Here is a 20,788-nt window from a genome sequence, read left to right as displayed (position 1 = left end):
GACTTGGTCCCCAGCCCCACAGCAGGCAACCCCACAACAGACTCAAGCACCCCAACAGCAGCTGGGGTCCCTGCACTGACCCAAACCACCCAGCTGAAGCCACTGAGGGCTCCCCGTGGTCCCTGGGACTCAGCCTCAGCCCACCCCTGTGGAAGAGGAGCACCAGCATTGCCCAAGGCAGCCCAGGAAGGGGGGGTCCCTGCTCCTCTTGTCCTTCCAGCCACCACAGCCTGGAGCAGGTATTCCTTGACGCAACAGCAACACAAGACACGTCAAGTCTCGTGCTTAACAAAAGGTTAAAAATTTAAATATTCTCCAACTTTAGTGCAACGCAAGCAAATATGATACCACAGGTCCAAGTAGGTGCTCAGCCCCCCCGGGGGGCCTGGCTCAGAATGAGCACAAGGCAGCAGCACACACACGTGCACGCACGTGTGTGCATACACACATACAGAAGACACAAGTTATTGCTTGGGACACAGCTGGGACAAGTGTGCACAAGGGAGGACAGGACAAGCAGGACGGAGGTGGGCTGAGCCCCACACTGCTCCCCAGGGACAGGCAGGCTCTGGCCCCTTGGGCACAGGAGCTGCACTGGCTCCCCAGGATCCCTGGAAATGCACACTAAGCCAGTACAGAGGCCAGGCTGATCCCAGCCCTGCTGACTCTTGGGTCATGGCTCACGGCACGACCCCAGGAAGGGACATTCCCTTTACCATGGCTTTGCTCTCAAGAGCAGCTCCTTTACATGTCCTGAGCTGGGCTTGGGGTCTGCAGCCCTCCCAGCACACACAGACTGCTGATCCAGAAGTGGTGAGACCATGTTGGAGTCATCCTGCACCACACCAGGGATCAGACTGACCCTTCAGCCCCAGCAGCGGGTACCTCCTGGGCAGGTGCCATGGGAGCAGCTGTGTCCTGCTGTGCTGCAGGCAGCCTGCTGTTGGTCTGGAGAGGGGGCCAGGATCAGCTCCCTGGAGCTGGCAGTAGGTGTGAGACGAGGCAGGAGGAAACAAGCTTCAGCAGACAGAGAAGCAGGGATGAAGAAGTGATGCTCTGCTGCCAGGATGCCATGGCAGACAATTTGGCACAGTGCTTTCCTGTGCCTCAGGGCTGAGCAATGGACTCCGCTGGAGCCAGGGATGCCTCAGCACAGCCAGAAAGGTCCAGGAAAGATGCTTTAGACACCTCAAGGCACAGAAGACCTCTGCCCAGGACTCCCTGGTACAAAGCTGGGACCGTTATTCCCCCCATAGGAGGACATTTGTGCCTGTGACAGGGTGGGGGCAGTGCAGCCCTCCACCTATAGATTAAAAACCAACATGTGATATGTACAGAACGACATATAAATATACACCAAACCTGCAGTGCCACTTCAGCACCTTGGAATGTGTCAGCAGAGCTGCTCCAGCCTGGCCTCCAGCTGGCATAATCCCTCTCTTCCACCCTGGGCATGGGAAGGGAGAGGCAGCTGGCAGAGGACATAGCACAACCCCAAACTGCAGATTCAGAAGTGTCCAGGTCTGTCTTGGGGATGAGTGCTTGTCCCTAGCCAGAGGCACTTTGGCCCAAGCTGTGTGTTGCCACCAGCCCTAGAGCCATCCTCACAGTCTTCCAATACAGACATGTAAAGCTGTAAACAAATCCACCTTGTGGGGCTGCTGCTACCTTGTCCTTCAGGCTGGGCTGTTGTTCTGCTGGGCACCCGGAGAGGCAAGGGAGTCCTGGGGGCTGGAGAACAAGCTGTGTTCTACAGCCGGGTGGGCTCTTCCTCACTGTCACTGCAGTTTCCACAACAGTCCTGAAGTCAGAAGGGCAAGGAGAGGGAAGAGGGAGAGAGAGGAGCAAAGCAAGCAGAGGGTGAGCACAGTCACACAACCCAGCCTACAGCTGCCTTTTGGCAGGGAAGGACCAGCCCCCCCCAAGCCTGCATGTCAAGATGCATCTTGGGGTTCAGCTCCTGGCAGAGAGACTGGTGAGCACGCAGCTGACTAGCCCAGAAGCTGGGATGAAGATGGGCTCCACTCAGGGCTCAGACAGCCACAGAAGCTGCTGAAGCCCTTTTTTGATGGAATGGCAGGGAGCCTGAGCTCTGGGAAATGCCAAACCCTTCACAATTTCTCAACCCTTTTGTGTGTCCTGGACATCCAAAGAGAGGGATGAAAGGAACTTTGCACAGCTCCCTGGGAGCAGAGCTCCCAGCAGCAGCAGTGCAGGGGCAGCTTTGGCTCAAGCTAAGGGCAAGGCCTCTCTCACGAAGGCAGCGAGCAGGGAAGCAGGATTAGTGGCTCAGGGGGCAGTTAGAACACCAAGCAGCTTGTGCTCTGCTGGGGGAAGGGGATAGGCACTGAAGGACAACAATCCTCTTTCCCAGATCTTGCCATGTCCGCGGGCCACCGGGTATTTCCCTGAGCAGAGCAGCCAGGAGAGACTGCTCACCTCTGGAAAGAGAAAACACGTGGCAAATCACAGCCCAACCCCTGCTACAGGCAGCTGCCTATCCTCTGGCAAGTCCTGTCTGCCTTGATAAGGGCTGGGTAACCCAGCCCAGAGCTGGCTCTGGATAGGGCAGCCCAAACAGTAAAGTACAACTTGGAGCTTGCCAGGGGAGCAGGAATCAGCACTGAGTGGCTGAGTGGGTCGAGAGCCAACCATGCTTGAGGCCCACAGCTGCAAGCAGCTGTTGAGAGGTAGCAGCCTCTCAGTCCTGGAAAGAAGGCAAAGACTGTTCTGGGCAGAGGAGATGGGCAGGCAAGCAAGCCCATAGCAGCTGCAAGACGTTTCTGTTCTCCTCATCCCTCAAAAGCACTGCTCTTGCTGCCTGCTCCCGGTCTGGCAGAAATGCTCTGGGGAGCCCAGGAGCCCACTCCAAGAGCAAGAGATCCTTTAGGGATGGTATTGTTCATGTAGGTAGGGAGCAGATATGCTATTTTAGTGCCTTCAACACCCCTCTCCCTGAGTGATTGCAGCATATTTAGCCAGGACATTCCATCCCAGGCCCCTAGACTCCCGAAGCATGAGGAGCGCCAGCCAGGTGAGGGATGGCTTCCTGTAACCTTGCAGAGGTCCCTCTGAGAGCCCTGGAGTCTAGCAAGCCAGCACAAGGGGAGACTGCCTGCTGCCCCCTCATCCCCACATCCCTGCCAGATCTGCCTGGCACAAGGAAGAGCAGTCTCAGTGCTGCTAGAGGACTTGCTGGGGAGGAAACACTTGGTGAACATTCTTACCTGTCTGCTGAATAAACGCTGGAGTAACCCCTTTTTGGGCTGTGGAGAAGGCTGCCCTTTCCAGTCTAGGTCTGGTGGCACTGTGCCGTCTGTGCTAAAGACATTCAGCTCCTTAAAACATTCTGTCTCAATCATCTGGAACAGAACAAAAATGGTTACAGCAACTGCCACACAAAGCCCATCACCAAACGCTCATCAGAGCCTGAGAGCTGCAGGGACAGCACAAACCCTGTGGAACTCTGAACTTGGCCATGCTGGGCACAAGCTGGAGCAGAGACTTGTGCTGTGAACCTACCTCATTCTGCCAAGGAATGGACACACTTCCCGTGGCAAACTTCTGGTAGAAATCATTGTCTGTGGGCTCCAGCTCCACCCCTTTCACTGTTGAGAACTGTTCGATATCCAAAACATCCTTGCAGTAGATGGCCTGTGGCTAAACAGCACAAGGACTGCTCTAATGCCAGGCTTCATGAAGATGCCACCAGCTCAAACAAAAGTGGCTCATGGCCAAGCCCAGGCACCCTCTCCCTGCAGTACAGAGACTGTTTGACCCCATTTCTGCCAGGGTCCAGGATCCTCCTCAGGAAAGCCACCCCAGGCCTCCTGCTTCCCTCAACAGCAGCAGTGACTGAAGAGGTGAGGACATAAACATGCACTTACATCTGGCTTGAATGGGGGGTCCAGCATGCCTGCTTCCAGCCTCCTGAAGTTGAGGTGCTTGAAGAGAGGGTGCTCCTTCACTTCTTTGGCCCCAGCTCCTCGGCACCCCAGGCGTTCCAAAGGGTCTTTGCACAGCAGCTGCAACACAAAGAAAATCAGTGCCCTGGGTTGAAGGTGCTTCTGGATTGGGCTCCTGCAGTATGTCTCCAGAGATGCAATGGGCCCATTGGACAGCTGGGAGAGTGAAGAATTAAGGCATGCTGGACCCTCACCCTCCTGCGCTGCCTTATCAAGGGAACCCAACTGCCACCAGCACCTCTACAGGGAGCAGGTGTTCTACCACATGCATAGAGGAGGTGGGAGTGAAAGGACAGAGATGCACACTCATACCATGGTGCAGAGGGAGCGGGCACAGGGCGAGAACTTCTCTGAGTACTCCTCCTGCACTTCCTTCACCAACCGCTCCACCTCCTCCCGCTTGATTTTCTTCTTGCGCTGCTGGAAGGGGGACTGCCCCTCGATCATCTCATACACCAGGCAGCCCAGAGCCCACCAGTCGGGGCTGAACGTGTAGCGTTCGTTCTTCACCACCTCTGGAGCTACATAGGAGCAGGGGTGAAGGACACGTCAAAGTGGGGAGAGCATGAGTTCAGGTAGAGAACACCACTTTTAGACCAAACCAGGGTCACTTACCCATGTAGCCAACTGTTCCCACTCGGCCCTTGATTGTTTGGCCCTCTGGCACATGCACAGCTAATCCCAGGTCTGAGATACGGATGTGACCTGCAGAGAGGAGGGGACATGTTAAGAGGATGAAGTCAAGGGACAATATTTGAAGGTGTCAAAAACACAGAACAACCCTGGGTCAAGCAGAGGAAGAGAGAAGGACCCAGGCCCAGGGCTCCTCTTAACCTTGCACTCACCATGGTCATCCAGCAATATGTTCTCTGGCTTCAGGTCCCTAGGCAGGAAGAGACTTGATTAGCAAGAAGCCTGTTGTCAACCCAAAAGACACAGGGAACATGGACATCTCAAGAAGTCACAGATAAGCACCAGAGGAATGCAAGGCTCCTGCCTCAGGCACATGTATGACCTTCCCCTCACCCTTGTCCCCAAGTCCTCCCCTCCCCTCCTGGGCAGAGGCAGGTCACAACAACCTAGAACCCTCCACAAGAAAGCAGTGAACCTATGGCTGACTCTCTCTTTGCAGGTGCAGGGCTTGCTACAGAGCAGGCTGTGCCAGTGAGGAGCAGAGGCTTCTTCTGCTTGTCCTGACCCAAGGGCAAGGCATAGGGTAGGACTAGAATAAGACTTTCTGTCTCCATGTTTAAGCCATGCCATCCCTAATGCTCATGACACAACTCGGGAGTGAGTAGTTATAAAATCAGCTTGTTCCCCTTCTGCCCAGCTCTCAGGTCTTCAGCACACTGGGGCAGCACACCCTCCTTTACTCCAGCATCAATAGTGCCAGGGAGCTAAGCACCCAAGTGCTTGCTCCAAAGCATTCAGAGAATGATCACATCCTGCTCTTGGTGATCATTTAAGAGCAGGAGGAGGCTGAGCCAAGCCCTCCCATCTCTCCCATGAGGTCAGCTTTCTGTTCCTGATATCCTGTTCTGCTGTTTTCAAGCCTGAGCTTAGTTTCTTGAGCAGATATACTCAGTGGGGCTACTTAGAGCAGCAGGAACCCTCTTGCCTCTGCAGCCCATGCAGTCTCCCAGCCAGAACCAGGCAGTGCCCACCTGTACACTATCCTCTCCTGGTGCAAGTCCTCAAGGCCACAGCAGATCTCAGCAGCATAGAAAGCTGCTCGGGGCTCCTCAAAGCCAGCCTCTCCCATGTGGTAGATATGGAACTTGAGGTCCCCTCCATTCATGAGGGTCAGCACTAGGCAGAGAGCATCTTTAGTTTCATATGCATAGGCTAAGCTCACCTGCAATTCAGGGCAGAAAGGCTGTTAGAAGACAAAGCTGGAAGAGGGAGGTGTATGCACTGGCAGGCACTTGGTCACCCAAGCAGCCACTCACCAGCAGCAGGATGGGGCCTTTGCCAGCAGATGAGGCAGAGGGGGGACTGTGCAAACCCAGGGAGGACATGGAAGTGCCCAGCAGCCCCTGTACACCCCCACCTTTCCTCAGGAAGGGAACACGCTATTTCCCTGAGCCAGAACTGCTCCCTTCCAGGTCAAGCAGCAGGCAACAGCAAGCCTAGGGAAGCACCTGATGAATCCTCCATAAGGGAAGGTTTCAGGTTGTCCACACCTCAGTGTATCCAGGGGGAGCTCCCTACAACACAGCTCAGGGCTAGGCTTCTGTTCATTTGGCTCTCTGGAAAGACAGCTCTTGCTGCTTCTAGTCCAGAGGTTACGGTTGGCACTCGTGAGACCAGATGGGTGTGTGGGCCTGACTTTTGTGGCAATTAGGTCATCTTGTGGAGGTATCAGAAGGTCCTGCCAGACCCCAGCCTAGTGAGACATATGCAGCCACCAGGACTGTGGGGTGGCTGCCTGTGGGTAAGGCCTGCTCCACCCTTGCCATGCTGGGCAGGGAGCATAGACATGCAGGGCTGGCTGGTTGGAGTAAAAATCAACCATGGCAGCAAAGTCAGAGCAATTCCTATGTACTTACTACAAACCTACTGTTCACTTTTTCCAGGATCTGTTTTTCATTCAGGGCCATGGCCTCTCCCTTCCGCTTTTTGATCCGTTTCTTCTCCAGCTTCTTGCAGGCATACATCTTCCCTGTGGCACGCACTTGGCAGGCACAAACCTGTAGGGGGAAGAAGGCTCAGCACTCTCCTGCTACCATTTCCAGGGTGAGGGTCTAGGTTCTGCTATTAGGGCATGGGAAGGCATAGGTGTCCCTTTCCCAGGCTCGCTCTGAGGTTAGCCAGAAGTCTGTTGTCAAATCAAGGACACAGGGAGCAGGGACATCTCCAGATGTCACAGATAAGCAGCCACCTGTGCTGCAGCTCCCCTGCCACCAGTAGCAGCACCATGGCTGGTGACTGGGAAGACAAAAGGCCACTCCAGAAACAGAAGGAAGCCTGATAGTGACAGTTTTCAGGAGTTCAGTTTCCCCTGCCAAGACATGAGGAATAGACCTCACTCTCTGCCCAGACAGCAGTACACACCACAGGGCATGTGCTACCTACCCTGCACAACACCTCCAATGCCTCCAGTGCCTGGCTCCTGCCCCCCAGGGGGGAAATGACAATCATGCAATGCCCAGAGCACAGCAGTGTCCAGCACAGAGCCCCCTGGCTAGGAGAATCTGGCTCCAGGTGCTGTAGCAGCTTGTGGCACCTGGATGGCCAACCCAGACCCACATCTGGTAGCAGCATTCAACAGTGGCTGCTGGGTACCCCAAATTCAGAGGAAATTCTTGTCACTCACCTCCCCAAAACCGCCCTTGCCCAGCACTCGGTACTGGCGGAAAGTGTTTTTGGTCACAGGCTGCCTGTGAGGAAAAGGAAACTGGAATAAGATGACAGCAAGAAAGGAGCAGAGGCTGATGTCCAAACTCCCCCCATACCCTGGACTGAGAGACTATGGCTCTCCCCAAAAGCCCTACTCAAGGAGACCTTGCTTCCCTGGGAGACAAGCAAGGCTGGGGCTGCTGATGGTGTCAATAAAAGGCCCTAGGGAAGAGCAACAGCTGACCAAGACCAAGACCTCAGCTCCTGCCAGGGACCATCATGGGAAGGAGCTCAAGGGATGCCCCAGCAGCCTGTGTGAGCAGGGTGCTTGTCTCCCAGCCATGCTGGGGAGTTTTACCGTTCCAGCCATTTCCACTGCAGGAAGCGGTTGAAGTACAAACTGTCGAGGTAGTCAGCAAAGGGAGCCACGCTCAGGTAGTCATGGATAAGCCTAGGAGAGAGCAGAGCCAGCAATATTGCTGAGAGCTTTTCCACAGCCATGGAAAAGGTCTGCTGGACCCAGGAAGGAGGAGATGAGCAGACCTGAGAGTCTGGTCTCTTTGCCATCCCCAGACCCAACCCAGTACTGAGTCATCTGCACAGCACCGGCCCAGAAAGCCCAAGCTCTGCACTATGCCTGATGCAAAGGGAAGGTGCATTGGAGGTACCCCTGTAATGAACACAGCACCCTGGGACCGGGCTGGAACTGCTCATTGTGGCCTCTCAGCACCAGGCCGGGCTGCAGGACAAAGGGGGACGATGGGACTCCATGCAATTGCCCCCCTGCTCACAGGGCAAAGGCGCACACGAGGCTGCAATCAGCTGCTGAAAGCTGCGAGCAATGTTCAGCACCAGGCACTGAGCTGTTCACTTTCAGATGAATATCCAGCACAAAAGGCCATGGGGGATCCTGCTCGAGAGAGCAAACTGCCTCAGAGACCAGTGCCAGGGCTGCCCAGCGGAGTAAAGAGCCTTAGACACTGTGTCTAGACTGGAGACATGCATCAAGGAGAAGCGGATGGGCTCTCCCCTTTTCAGACCTTGCCAAGAGCAGGCAGGGCTCAGCCTGAGGCTCTGCATTCACACAGTGACACTGGTTACCACACACTGAGCTAATGCTCCCCAGAAGACTGCAGCAAACCCATTGCCACAGCCCAGCACTCAGTTAGGCAACGTGCTCCAGCTACTGTGCAGGGAGGGGTGGAGGCTGTGAGCTGGGTTTGCCCAACAGCTTCCACATTGCACCCAGAGCCAAGACCTCAGCCTCTGCTTCTGCAATGGGAACAGGAGTGAGCTTAGATCCCTGCAGCAACAGCCAGCCTAACCTAACCACAATGGCCACATCTGCAGCCATCAACTGGCACCAGGACCACAGTTGTCAGCTCTGCCCTATGGATGCCTACGAGATCCTGGCACAAGACTATGAACAGCATGGCCAGATGCTGAGGTTCGTAGAAACATGGTCTTTCCAAATGGTGACTCAAAACCAGCGTGGACTGGGAGGAGTGACAAAGGTTTCTGCAGCAGTTTGTGGCTCCCAGAGCCCACCAGAGCTCTTTGCACTTGCTCTCCTGTAGCTGTGCTGCAAACTTCCTAGACCCCAGCCTTAGCACCAGCCCTTGCTCTCTTGGGAGAAAGGACCACAAGGGATCGGCTGACTTAGCTGCAGCTCCAACCTTGTGCCATAATGTGACCTCTAGGCAGACCCCAGCCCTCCAACTTACTTAGTGGATTCCTTAAAGAGCTCCTTGGAAGGTTCCTGCTCCAGCCTCTCACAACAGGCATCCACCAGATGCAAGGGAACTTCAGGGACATGGTCCTCACTCTGAGGAAAAAGGGATGGAGTCAGCCCAAGATTCCTGCCAGGAAGGAGAAGCCTACAGGAACAGCACACAGGAGCCCATCTGTTCAGGGCCAGTAGGAAAAGCAGCATGGCCACTTGTGAGGTGGCAGGGTGGCTCTGTACTCTGCCCTCACCATGGCAGGACACGGGTAATGACACCTGTCAGCTTTCCAACTGTTCTACCCTTGCAGGCAGCAAACACAGCCCTCTTACTCACATTTGGCTTCAAGTACTTTTCAATCAGGTGCTGCCCGCATTCCTTCCGCTTCTCATCTGGAGCCACTTCGTACCCTGCCTGCACAGAGCAAACAGCATGAGGAGCAGGTCCAGCCAGGAACTGAGCCTTCCTACTGAGCAACAGCTGCAAAGGCAGCAACAGCCTCTGCCCATGGTTTCCCAGGCTGGAAAACCAGATCTCCAGCAAACAGATCCCTAAATAAAGGCTCAGCCCTGTCTTGGAGAAACTGCAACTCACAGGTTTTTCCCTTCAGGAAAACCCCACATGCCCAAAAGTACCTGGCATGTGGTACTGTGCCAACCAGTCCCCTAGGCACAGGGTGCCAAGATCATCCCTTGAAGGCTTTGCTCTTACCACAGCATCCAGGAACTTTACACAGCGTGACAGCTCGGGTCGTGTCTCGCAGAACTGCCGAAAGAGCTCATGTCCAATGGGCTGCTTCTCACACAGGCTGTGGTAGTCCCTCTCTGCAAATGTGGAGAAGACTACTCACTACAAGCCCTCAAGGAGCAGCCATAGCCCACTGTCCTGGCTGCAGGCAGTGGTGGAGAGGCTTGAGAGTCATCATCTGGCTGCTCACAGGTCCCACCAGCCCCAGACTTCCAGGAGAGGGAATGAACCCAAAGGGGACAAGAGACATGACCAAGATTTTACATTTCCCTATGGAAAATTCTCTTCCCTAAAAGATGCTTAAACAACAGTTCTGTACCCTCTTGTTTCTAGCAAGGCATCTTGGTGTCTTCTTCTTGCCTGGAAGGTCTTCTCAAACCTCAACATGCAATGATCAACTGACTACTCCAGACACACAGCTTTTCTCAGAACATGCTTATTTCAAGGCCAAGAGTTGCTCTGATGACTCTTACAAACCACTTGTATTCCCAAAGGCCCTGCTGGAAGCAGCAGCATCAAAGTGGGAGGCACCATTCCCACAGATGTCCTGTGGATGCTGCACACAGTGATTAGATCCCCTCACTCCACGGGACAGCCACTCACTTATATGCCAGCTCCTACTGCCCTACAGAACTTAGCTTCCTTGCCAATTCCTTGCTGTGAAGGCTGACAAACAAGGCACAACCCCCTTCAACAATCCAGAGCACTTTCAGTTTTATCTCCCTTTCCACTCATTAGACACTGTCTTCTCAAGGGCCAGCACATATTTCTGTTACTACCATTGCCATCGAGGTTCTGCAGGATGAGGGGGTGCAGATGTGCAGCCACCCGCACAGGGGTTCTTCCAGCCCTCCTTGGGCCTTCCCCTCCCCACTGCATCTTCTCCCGAGGAAGCTGTGGCTTCCTGAGGGTGTAGGAGAGCGCAGAGGGCCAGGCTGTGGTGGGGGAGGAGGCTACCTCGCCAGCTCTGCTGCACCAGCCAGTTTCTTTGTGTCTGCAGGGGAAGGAGTTCCCTTCAGCTGGAGAGGATGAGACTTTGCCGCCGGCGAGATCAGAAGCTTTTGGCTGCCCCTGCCTGCTGCTCGGGCTCATACAAGGTTGATCCCTGTGCCCAGGACACACAACGCTTAATTCTCCAGTAGGCAACCAGCCCACCATGCCCATGGTCCTGCCAAGCTTCTGGAATAGGAAAAAAATGCTTTTCTAGCAAGTTGCAAGGGGAAAACAAAACCAATCCAGCCAAAAAGTGACCCAAGCATGAGGGACAGGGTTATTTTCCCCATGGGGAAACCAAGTGAGACAGCTGTCATCTGGGCCAGAAGCACTTCTCACATGCCTCCCCAAGGGGAAGTGGGGACACAGGTGGTGACAGCCAGCTGCTGCAAGGGACTTGCCTCCCAAAACATCTCCAGCTCACTGTCCTGAACAGTGGGACAGTAGAGAAGGACAGACAGACCACCAGCACTCACCACCAGCAAGCAGGCAGCACAACAAAGCTGAAGTTCAGCACTGGAAAGCATGTTATAACATCCCCAGGAAGGTTGGCTGCAGGCAGAGGATGGGTATCAGCTGAGGGAAACCTTTGTTGATGGCTCATAAATCAGAGAAACAGACAGGGGTTGGGACAGCCAAGGTGGGAGATGCAAAGAAAAGATGAGTAGGGTAGAACTGGGGACTGAGCTGCAGAAACCTCCAAAGCCACTCAGCCTGGTGACACCTGCTGAGAAACACCAGTGCTGTGCCACTCTACAGCTGTCAACTTAAACAAGTTCTCCCCTTCCCAGAAAGCAAAGTATTCCTACCCTCTGTGCCACAAAACAACTTCACATGATCTCAATACCAAGCCTGCTGCACAAACAACACGAAAACCATGAAGAGTACAAAGTGCAGTATTAAAATGGCAGGCCAAGCCCTGCCCTGCTGTACAGCTCTCATCTGTAACACACAGCAACAACCCAGTTTTGCCTGAGAAAAGCTGCTGCGTTAGTGTTAGAAGGCAGGATCCACAGAACAGGGCTGAATCCCAGACAGGGAGTCCAGAAGGTATTAGCAGGAAGGACCTTTGTTATATATGCAAAGGCACCTCAGAGCAATGCTCCAACACCAAGCAGGTCTGTTTGCAAAGAGAAGGTGGTGTATATCTAGTGAAGCTCATCACAGTCTAGAAGCTGTGTGGGTACACCAACAGGATTTATCCAGCCAGCACCACGCAGCTGTGACTTACACCCCTGTGGTTTCTCCTCTGCACCCCAAGCTCTGAGTGATCACGGCCAGGCTTTGGCCAATGTGTGCCCCACTACACATCCCTGACCCGTGCACAACCACCACACATTCTTGCCCACTGAGCAGAATCCAGGTGCTGCCCAGATCCCACCAGGTGCTGCATCTCACCGAGGCTTTGTCGCAGATCCTCACAGAGGCTGATGTGGGGGAACTGCAGCATCTGGCGCCATTTCTTGCTCTTTCCCTTCCGGTTTCCACCACCACCTGCAGGACACACAAAATTGGTACCATGAGTTATGATGCAAGAATGTCCCACTGCAGCTTCTCCTTGCCAGGAGCCGAGAGAAGAGACACCCTCTGTCCATTTACATGAGCAAGCCCAGGAAAGGAAAACCTAAGACCTAAGTGCCACAGCTGTCTCCTGGCTGGTGGAACAAACATGTGAGAGCCTCTGACTGTCAGAGGAAGTGGATGGACCAACCACTCTGGCTTTTGAACAAAGTGTCATCCCAGAACAGAAGACCTTTCACCTGGATGGAGATCCCAGTTAACTGGTATTTAAGATGGGAGCATCAGGGCAGCAGTGCCTAAAGCCACAGGCTGCTCTGTGCCTGCACTTGGCTCCCAGGCCTGTCCTCAAAACCTCTGCATAACTAATCACCTCTCCAGGCGTGAAGCTCTTCCTGCTGTAGTAATGATCTTCATGCCACCTACTCTTCCAGACTGATTGCTTATTCCAGGGAGGGCCTCTCAGAGGGAGGACATGAAGCTGGGAGACAGGAATTCCTGTTCTAATCCCAGCTCCACTGACTACTCCATGCATTGCCTGGGGCTCATCACTTCAGTTTCCCACCTGTGAAGTGGGGACACTCCCACCTTTCTCTGAGATAAGGCAGCCTCAGAAAAGAAAGATCCAAGAACCAGATATTCTTCCAACTTCAATTGCTGGAGTGCTGTAGGACAGGGTGGGAAAGCTTCAAGACAGACCGAAAAATTTACATCATAGCAAGCACTTAGTACTGCAACACTTCAGTGCCTGACTGCTGGGATCAGCCAACCTCCAGGGACTGCCTTCCCCCAGTTTGGTGCCAACAAACACACAGACTCCCACCTCCCTTTGGAAATGTATTAAACCACCCTGGCGGAGTTGGGCCAAAGGCTTTCTGAAATCAGAAGGGGGTTGAACATCATTTATCAGCTCTTGAGAAACACTTTCATAACCCTTTCCTCTGCCGTGGATGCAATTCAGGCCCTAATCCAAGACAGTCCCTGGACACCTGGCTCCCTGTGCTGCAGGAAGCCACTGGGGGACAGGCAGGTGGGATGAAACCATCATAGCAATTCTTCTGCAGGGTCAGCCCCAGGTCCAAGCCCCTGGCACGCTGCAGGTTGCTGCACTACATCAGCCCCACACCAGCAGCTGGGCTGCACGATTGTACAAACTCAGGAAGGAAGTGACTCAAGGGCAAGCTGGGGTGGAAGAAACCAGCAGCACAGACACCTTCTCAGCCACAGCTTGATGAAATGGATGGGGACAACTAAGTGAGGGCACAGGACTGGCCATCCTCACCCGAGAGAGCTCAAGGAAAGGCAGAGCTGTGCCCCACAGCACCTGGAGGATGAGGATTGGCAGCCTCCATTTCCTTGAGTTATTTGCTTTGAAAGGAGGCTCCAGCACCCTTCACGCACGGATTTCCCCGCCCTGTGGCACAACAAACAGCCTGGCAGGGAATGTGCCTCCTGCCCACCAACGTCCCAGCACCCCCATTTTGGGGATGGGCTGTGAGTGGGCTGCCTCCACCCAGAGCTCACCAGAATGGAGCTTCAGAGCTTGGTGATAGCTTAGAGCTGAGCTGTTGTCCCTCTGCCAAAGGCCAGGGGAGAGAACAAGAGAAGAAACCTTCACCTTCCCTGGGCCAAATCCTGCTAGAAGAGTCTGAAGGAAATGTAGAGAATGTTGATCCTCTGGCAGCAGCTGATGATGGCTTTCAGTAGTGCCCCCTGCCACCAATGGTGATCTCAGCCCCACACTCCCACACCAGACCAGGAGGCTCCCAAAAGGCTGGGCTGGAGTGAAGCACCTGGTGCTGCCAGACCTGGCCAGCAAAGTGGCTCTGTCCTGTCACACAGGCTGCCAGATCTTGCCTTGGTGGCCACCACAGCCACCCAGCCACAGGTGTCAGAGCAGTGGATGGGCAGCACAGCCACCTGCAGCTCTCACGGGCCATGCATGGGTGTGCCAGTGGACCATACCTGCCCGCAGCCACACTGCCCACCAGGGCAGTGCCAAAACACCAGGGGAGCACTGGGACACTGCAGCAGCCACCCAACACCTTGCTCTGCAGCAGCAACCAAACCCTGCTCTGCTGAAGGCACTACAGCAGATAGTCTCCTGGTCACTGCCTCTGTGTGAAGCAGGGCCTCGTGTCTTCAAGCCCCAGGTGCCACTGTGGGGTTTTCTCTGGATTTGGTTTTGAAGCAAACTTTGCCATTACGACTCATAGTGCCATAGTCCACCATGGTCACTGTGCCCGAAGCATCTCATCTAAGCCTGATTTTCAAGCAGCTCAAGAATAATTCTGTCTGTGTAAATCTAATTTCGTTGCTTTTTGCTCCCACAAATCTAATCTCTAAAGCCTTCTAACCGGATTTCAATGGGCCCCTCAGGCTCCAGATTGACTCGGTCTGGCCAGCTGCACACCCGGGGACAGGAGGGACTGCACTTCCCAGACACTTGATGGGATCTAATGAACTCCCCGACGTCTGGCTGAATCAGATCTTCCCTCTGCAGGACCAGGCTCCTCTGTGACCGACTGCCCAGCTCTCTCCTTAGGCTGTCCCGAGGTTTCCCTGCGTGGCACCGAGACCCTGGCATTCAGCCCTCACCCCGGACCCAGGGCTGGATGTGCAGTTTCGGCATCGGCCCTTGTGTGGGAAGCAGGACTTGAACAGCCTGAAATCGACTTTTTTCTAGTTCTTAAAGCTGCTTCATTCAGTGCCAGAGGAGCAAGGGCAGCCGCTGGAACGGGCAGGGCTGGCGGCAGTACCGGTACCGGCTGCTGGGCTGCTTCAACTCGCCGAGGCAGCGCAGCCGCTCTCGGGAGGCTCCGGGCACCCTTGCCCGGGGCAGCACCGGGACTCCACTGAGAGTCGGGTGCTGGGAGCCGGCCCGTGCCCGCCCCGCCCCGTCACCTCCTCTCTCCCGCGGGCCGCGACCCTCCAGAGGGACAGCCCGGACCCGGACACCACCGGAGCCTGCAGCTTGGGGGAGCGGACGCCGCTGTCGGAGGCGGCCCGGCGGGCTCAGGGCTCGGTTCAACCAACCAACCAACCAACCAACCAACCGACCCCGGCACCTCCTGTGCGCTCCGCGGCTGGGCCCGCCTGCCCCACCGGGCCTGCCGCCTTCCCCCGCCCTTTGGGCACCGGTGTCGACGCTCACCTTCGCGGGCCTTGAGGAGGACGGTGTTGGCGACGATGTTCTCCAGCTCCATGGGCCCGGGCGGCGCCTCCGCCTCCCGCGCCGCTCCCCACCGCTCGGCCGCGCCCCGCGGCCCCCCCCCCCGCCGCCTCCCCCGGCCGCAGCCGTGCCCCGCCCACCGCGCCCCGCCCGCCAATCTCTGACCACGCTCCTCCCGCGCCGAGCTCCCATTGGACCATCATCCCCACCCCCTTGGGAAGCCTCGCCCTCCCATTGGCCGGGAGGAGGGCGGAGGTGTGGGAGGGCGGGGCGGGGCGAGAGAAACGCCCGACACTCGGCAGCCATTGGCCGAGCCCTGCCGGGAAGAGGAGGCGAGCGCTGATTGGACGGAGAGATGTCACTCAGAGAGGCAGCACCCACTCCGGGAAGGGAGCCCGGCACCCAGAGTCCCGCCTCCTCCTGCACCTGATTGGGTGCAGAGCTGCCACTCCGGTGCTGACTGCGTTGTGATAGGCGGAATTCTGAAGGAGGAGGGGCCAAGTGGCTCTGTAAAAGGTTCTGGGCTCGGAGGGGGTGGTTTTGGTGTGCTTTGTGCTGGGGTCCGGTTGTGGTGCTGGTGCTGGTGCTGGTGCACAGGGGGTGAATCTGCACTGCCCGGCCCTCCTTTGGAAAGCAGATCAGTGTTTAGGGGAGCCACCTCCCTTCCCCAGCCTGGCCCTGTGTTTGCTGTGGCCCCAATAAAGTCCTCTGAGCTCCCACGTGTCCCGTGTTAGTGAACCCGCATCGTGGGGTGGGTGATGCAAGCTCTGGTGCTGCTCCTCTCCTCCCCAGTCACTGCTGCGATGGAGGTTTGGGGTTTCTTCCCTGTGATCTGGTCTCATCCGTCAGGTATGCAGTGCTGGTCCTGCTGGGGCTGACCCCAGTGGCTGCTCTTCCACTGATTTGCTCTAAACCCCCCTTTTTTTTTTAACCGGTACTTCAACTAGCAGCAGTCTTACCCTGATGACCCCTTGATGGTCTATCAGTTCTACAGATAACCTGTCTGGGTCCCTGCTTTTCCTGGCTGTAAAAACACTCGATAACCTCATCCATTGGTGAGTTGCATCCACCCTGCTCTCTGTTACTTCTGGCTTTTGGGTGCCAGATCTGCTTTCAGGTGGCTCCTGCTGCAGCCTGTGGATAATGTCACTTGCCTTGTGTGGGGCAGGAGATCTTAGTGGGGCTGTCTTCAGTGCAAGGTTGGCAGTGGCTTGGGCATGGAGGAACAGATGGTGATGGGCAGGTCACTTCACCATCCTCTGTCGATGGCAACCTGCCGGTGGGGCCAGTCTGGGATGTGCTAGTGAGCAAGAGGGAAAAGATTCAAGTCCTCAGGCTGTAGTGAGGCTGATAAGAACACAAATTACTCCAAGTACTCTGTCCATGCAACTAGCACTGCCTGTGGTCCTTCAGCATCTGCTGGAGATCCAGTGTGGCATCTTCTGGTTGTGAACCCACAGTGACAATCAGGAGGAGAACGCTTTGCACTGCCATACCTTGGAGGTGACCTCTCATGTCACTCTGCAATGAGGCATGAGCTCACACTGTGAGCTTTCTTCTTTTAGAGCTGTTTTCTTTTTAAAGGTGGCATAAACTTATTTTGAGCTTCAAATGCGATGAATTTGTTTTCATGCTTAACCCTTAGGTTGCTACTTTCAGTTTCTTCCCAGCTGGTGTTTTACAGCACTATTCCCACAGCCAGCAAAAGTCATTGGCCATGCATGGGGCATTGCAGAGCAGCTCCAGTGTCTGGAGGGGCCCTGGTGTCCCCAGCAGAGCTGGTGGTAGCACCAAGAATCTGCTTTTTAGTTTTGCAGAGGAGCTGTGGCTGGAGAGAGAGAGGGCCCCAAACACAAACCTGTTAGGGGAGTAATTTAAAATAATCTTGAGAAACTGGAGAAACAGCATGAAAACATGGGACACAATTCTGGCAGAGGAGTTCAGGTGCTGCGCTGAGGGGAGACACTTCCCTGGCAGTACTGGGGTCACAGCAGGGCAAGAATAAGGGTCACAGTGTGGTGGTTTAAATGGACTTTGTCCAAACTTGCAATGGAAATGACCACTGCAGAAAGACAGAGTGAGCTGCTCAGCCCACCTGCTGCAGAGAGGGCGATGTGCTGGGTGGTGATGCAGCAGGAGATGTAGTGTTGGGGAGATCTCTCCCTACTGCCCCTGCATCCCTTTGCACCCTGGGGCAAAGTAGGGGACCAGGTGATCCCAGACCCCATCCAGCCCTCAGGATCTGATGTTCCAGACATCAGCCTGAAGATTCCTTCAGTGCTCAGCTGTTGCCCTGATGCCATCACAGGCTGGATGTGCCTGCTTATCCTTACCAACACTGGGGGGTCCCTGCATGCCCCCCACTCTAGCTGGTCCCTGGACCCTCCTGCCCTGCACCATCCTGGCCCCACACACTTGTGCCAGGAGAGGGGACAGTGCCTGGTCCCCTGGTTGGTCACAGTGGTGCCAGGCGAGGGTGAGGGCAGGGTGCACAAGCCAGGGCACTGCAGAGCCCTGGGGTGCTGCTGGCAAGGCTGGTGACCCTGGAGGAGAGCCTCTGTTCCCAGCCAAGCTGATCTGACTGAGTCCCTGTCAGGGACTCTCATTTCCCTGGGTATTTTTAGAGGCAAAATGATGTTTAGTTGCAAAAAGGGGAAAAGCAGCTGTGGGGGGGGGAAGCCAGGCATCAGAGATAGGGCAGCTCCTTCCGTGGGCGGTACCAGCAAAACTCCAACCACCAGGGCCAGCTGCCTCCAGGGGGTCAGAGCAAGGCTCCCACGCCAGGATTATTCCACTGGGAGCCTCCTCCAGCTCATGCCACAAGCCTCAACACATGGGGCCAGCGGGCACAAGAGATGGCCTGGAGATCCTTGCCACTGCAAGTACCCCCATCTCTTCCATCCCCCACAACTAAGCTGTACTCACCCCGGCAGTTGCTGGTGGGGGCTGGCAGGAACCAGCGTTCCTTGGGCTCCAGCTCCCAGGCGCCAGTGGCTGTTTTTAGCTGAGTGAAACTCTAATGTTTTGAGATTTTCTATTTTGAGCTGCAAAGCTGGAGAAGTAGAACAGCCCCTGACCCCTGGGTGTCTGTGTGGAGCGGAGCAGGGCAGACACAGGGTAGCCGCTGCCCCTGGGGGGATGCACTTGCCCCAGGTCTTTGCCCCATTGTTGCCCCTGTGGCCCCTCAGGCTGTGCCATAGCCCGTTCCAATGCAGTCACATCTCCCAAGCTAGGTTAGCCTATCCACTGGGATGTCATTTTTCCTTTCCATCCTGCAGCATGATCCTGGTGAAGCCACTGAGCTGTGTCCCACTGTGGCCCCACAACCCCCCACCACGGGGTATTCCCATGAAGCCCCCCATGGTGTGGCACATGCTGATGGGCAGCTGGAGGGGACAGTCTTGACAGAGAGGCACTGGCATGCTGTAGTGGCATGGCCAGCACAGCCTGGCATTTGTGACATTGCCACATTTGGGATTTTGGTCCCCTGCAGCAACCACTGAGTCCCTCCTCTGTTGGAGGATGTTGGGGGTCCTGGGCATGCAGAGGAGCTGGAGTTGCCACAAGTTGTCACCACCAGCATGTTCCCCATGCTGCAAGAGGGATGTATGTATGGGGTGCCAGCAAGGGTTAGACACCAGCCCCAGGCACTGGTTTGGCCTCATTTTATTCAACCCCGCATTTCCAAAAGTACCTTGAGGTGTACGCTGTCATATGTCCACAGGTCTGTGGTCCATGATGGGGCAGGGTGCTGCCAGTGGTGAGCAGGGCTGGTGGCCATGTCCCTGGTGTCCTAGCAGGGCCCTAGGTGTGGTGCCAACAGGGGACAGCAAGAAGCTGGCGGAAGGCGGCACGGAAGTCCCGGTTGAAGAGGGTGTAGATGAGGGGGTTGAGGCTGCTGTTGCAGTAGCCAATCCAGAAGAAAAAGCTGAAGAGGGGCTTGGAGATGTGGCAACCCTCCCCACAGACAGCCCCCAGGCTATAGGTGAAGAAGAAGGGGAACCAGCAGAGCATGAAGGCCCCCATCACCACGGCCAGCACGATGGTGAAGCGCCGCTCCCGTGCCCGCACCAGCCTCCGGCGATACAGCAATATGCTCTGGTGCTGGCTCTGGTGCCGCCAGCCCAGTGTCCCCACATCCAGACCCTTTTTGTCCAGGCACGGGGCATGGGTGGCGAAGAGGGCTGCAGTCCTCCGGGCAGTCAGGTGGTAGATACGGCAGTAAACAGTGACCATGACGAGGCAGGGAGCGAAGAAGGAGGTGGCACAGGAGGCCAGCACGTACCACGTCTCCTGGCTCAGTTGGCACTCCTGTCCCCGTGGCTGGGCCCACAGGAGTGGTGGCAGTGCCACCAGGGCTGCCACTGCCCAGACTGCCCCAATCATCCCCTTCACTCTCCTGGGGCTGCGGCGCAGGTTGAGCCTGGCTGCCCGGGTGACGGCCCAGTAGCGGTCGAGGCTGATGGCACAGAGATGCCCAATGGAAGCTGTGCAGAGCAGCACATCCAGTGCCAGGTACAGACTGCACCACAGGTCACCGAAATACCAGTAGCCCATCACCTCATTGGCCAGTGAGAAGGGCAGGACGAGGACGGCCACCAGGATGTCTGCTGAGGCCAGTGACACCAGGAAAAGGTTCTGGGGCGCCCGCAGTGCCCGGCTGGTGGAGACGGCCACCACCACCAGCGTGTTGCCCATCAGTGTGGTCAAAAGAACAGCCAGGGCAGCCAGCAGGATGAGCCCTGTGGCAACAGGGGAGTGTGGGGCATTGCCAGCACCACTGCTGTTACCGGAGGCATTGGGGAGGGCTCTGGCTGGCTCCATGCTGGCCCGGCCCGTCCGGCGGCCGAAGCTCCATGAGGCTGCCACCCCCCCCCGCGTGCACCCTGCTCACCGACCCTGCTGCATCTCCTGGAACAGTCCCGGAATTGCCAAGTCTCTGGGAGGACGTCCCGACCACCACTGGTCCTCAACTGACCCGTTCTGGTGGCCACCCAGCCAGGCACGCGGGGCAGTGGCAGTGCTGGGATCACTGGAGTAGATCCCACGGCAGCCCCGCTGGTTCTGCTGGTCCTGGCTCCGGCGGAGGGCGGGAGGGGAGGAGAGAGGGAGGGGAGGGAAGGGAGGAGGGTGGGAGGGACGGGCGATATCGGGCAATATCGCTGGCAGGAGGCCAAGCATCTGTGGGCAGTGGGAGAAACAATTATTGACATCACTTGAAGGGCTCCTGCCAGGGTCACCATGGTGGGTGGGTTCCTGCTATGGGCATTGGAGTACCCTGCAGGCCAGGGACGCTGCCTGGTCATGACAAGTCACTGAGCCTCATACAC

General features: G+C 56.1%; 2 protein-coding genes across 5 annotated transcripts; both read right to left on the bottom strand.

Moving 5' to 3' along the window:
- Positions 1-295: 295 nt before the first annotated feature.
- Positions 296-15,556, bottom strand: GRK6 (G protein-coupled receptor kinase 6). Of its 4 annotated transcripts, none has more exons than XM_030458954.1 (16): positions 15,441-15,556; positions 12,167-12,262; positions 9,740-9,852; positions 9,365-9,442; positions 9,029-9,129; positions 7,663-7,755; positions 7,282-7,345; positions 6,515-6,655; positions 5,630-5,820; positions 4,811-4,848; positions 4,581-4,670; positions 4,278-4,486; positions 3,888-4,025; positions 3,523-3,660; positions 3,228-3,362; positions 296-2,441 (listed from the first exon to the last, which is right to left on the bottom strand). In XM_030458954.1, exons 1-16 carry the CDS (start codon positions 15,490-15,492, stop codon positions 2,436-2,438), a joined length of 1,683 nt encoding a protein of 560 aa, XP_030314814.1. In that variant the 5' UTR covers positions 15,493-15,556; the 3' UTR covers positions 296-2,435. The 4 variants fall into 4 exon arrangements, with proteins under 4 accessions (XP_030314814.1, XP_030314813.1, XP_030314816.1 ...); XM_030458953.1 differs by having other exon boundaries at positions 296-1,801; XM_030458956.1 differs by lacking the exons at positions 7,282-7,345; positions 7,663-7,755; positions 9,029-9,129; positions 9,365-9,442; positions 9,740-9,852 and having other exon boundaries at positions 296-1,801; positions 15,441-15,528.
- A 3,583-nt stretch (positions 15,557-19,139) lies between these two features.
- Positions 19,140-20,303, bottom strand: LOC103532942 (alpha-2Db adrenergic receptor). The gene has a single exon (XM_008498755.2). The coding sequence runs from the start codon at positions 20,280-20,282 to the stop codon at positions 19,263-19,265; it is 1,020 nt and encodes a 339-aa protein (XP_008496977.2). The 5' UTR covers positions 20,283-20,303; the 3' UTR covers positions 19,140-19,262.
- Between the last annotated feature and the right edge of the window lie 485 nt (positions 20,304-20,788).

Source organism: Calypte anna, chromosome 13, assembly GCF_003957555.1.
Source record: "Calypte anna isolate BGI_N300 chromosome 13, bCalAnn1_v1.p, whole genome shotgun sequence".
Lineage (NCBI taxonomy): Eukaryota > Metazoa > Chordata > Aves > Apodiformes > Trochilidae > Calypte > Calypte anna.
Note: the sequence above shows the minus strand (reverse complement) of the source record. Positions and strands in the feature narration are given on the sequence as shown.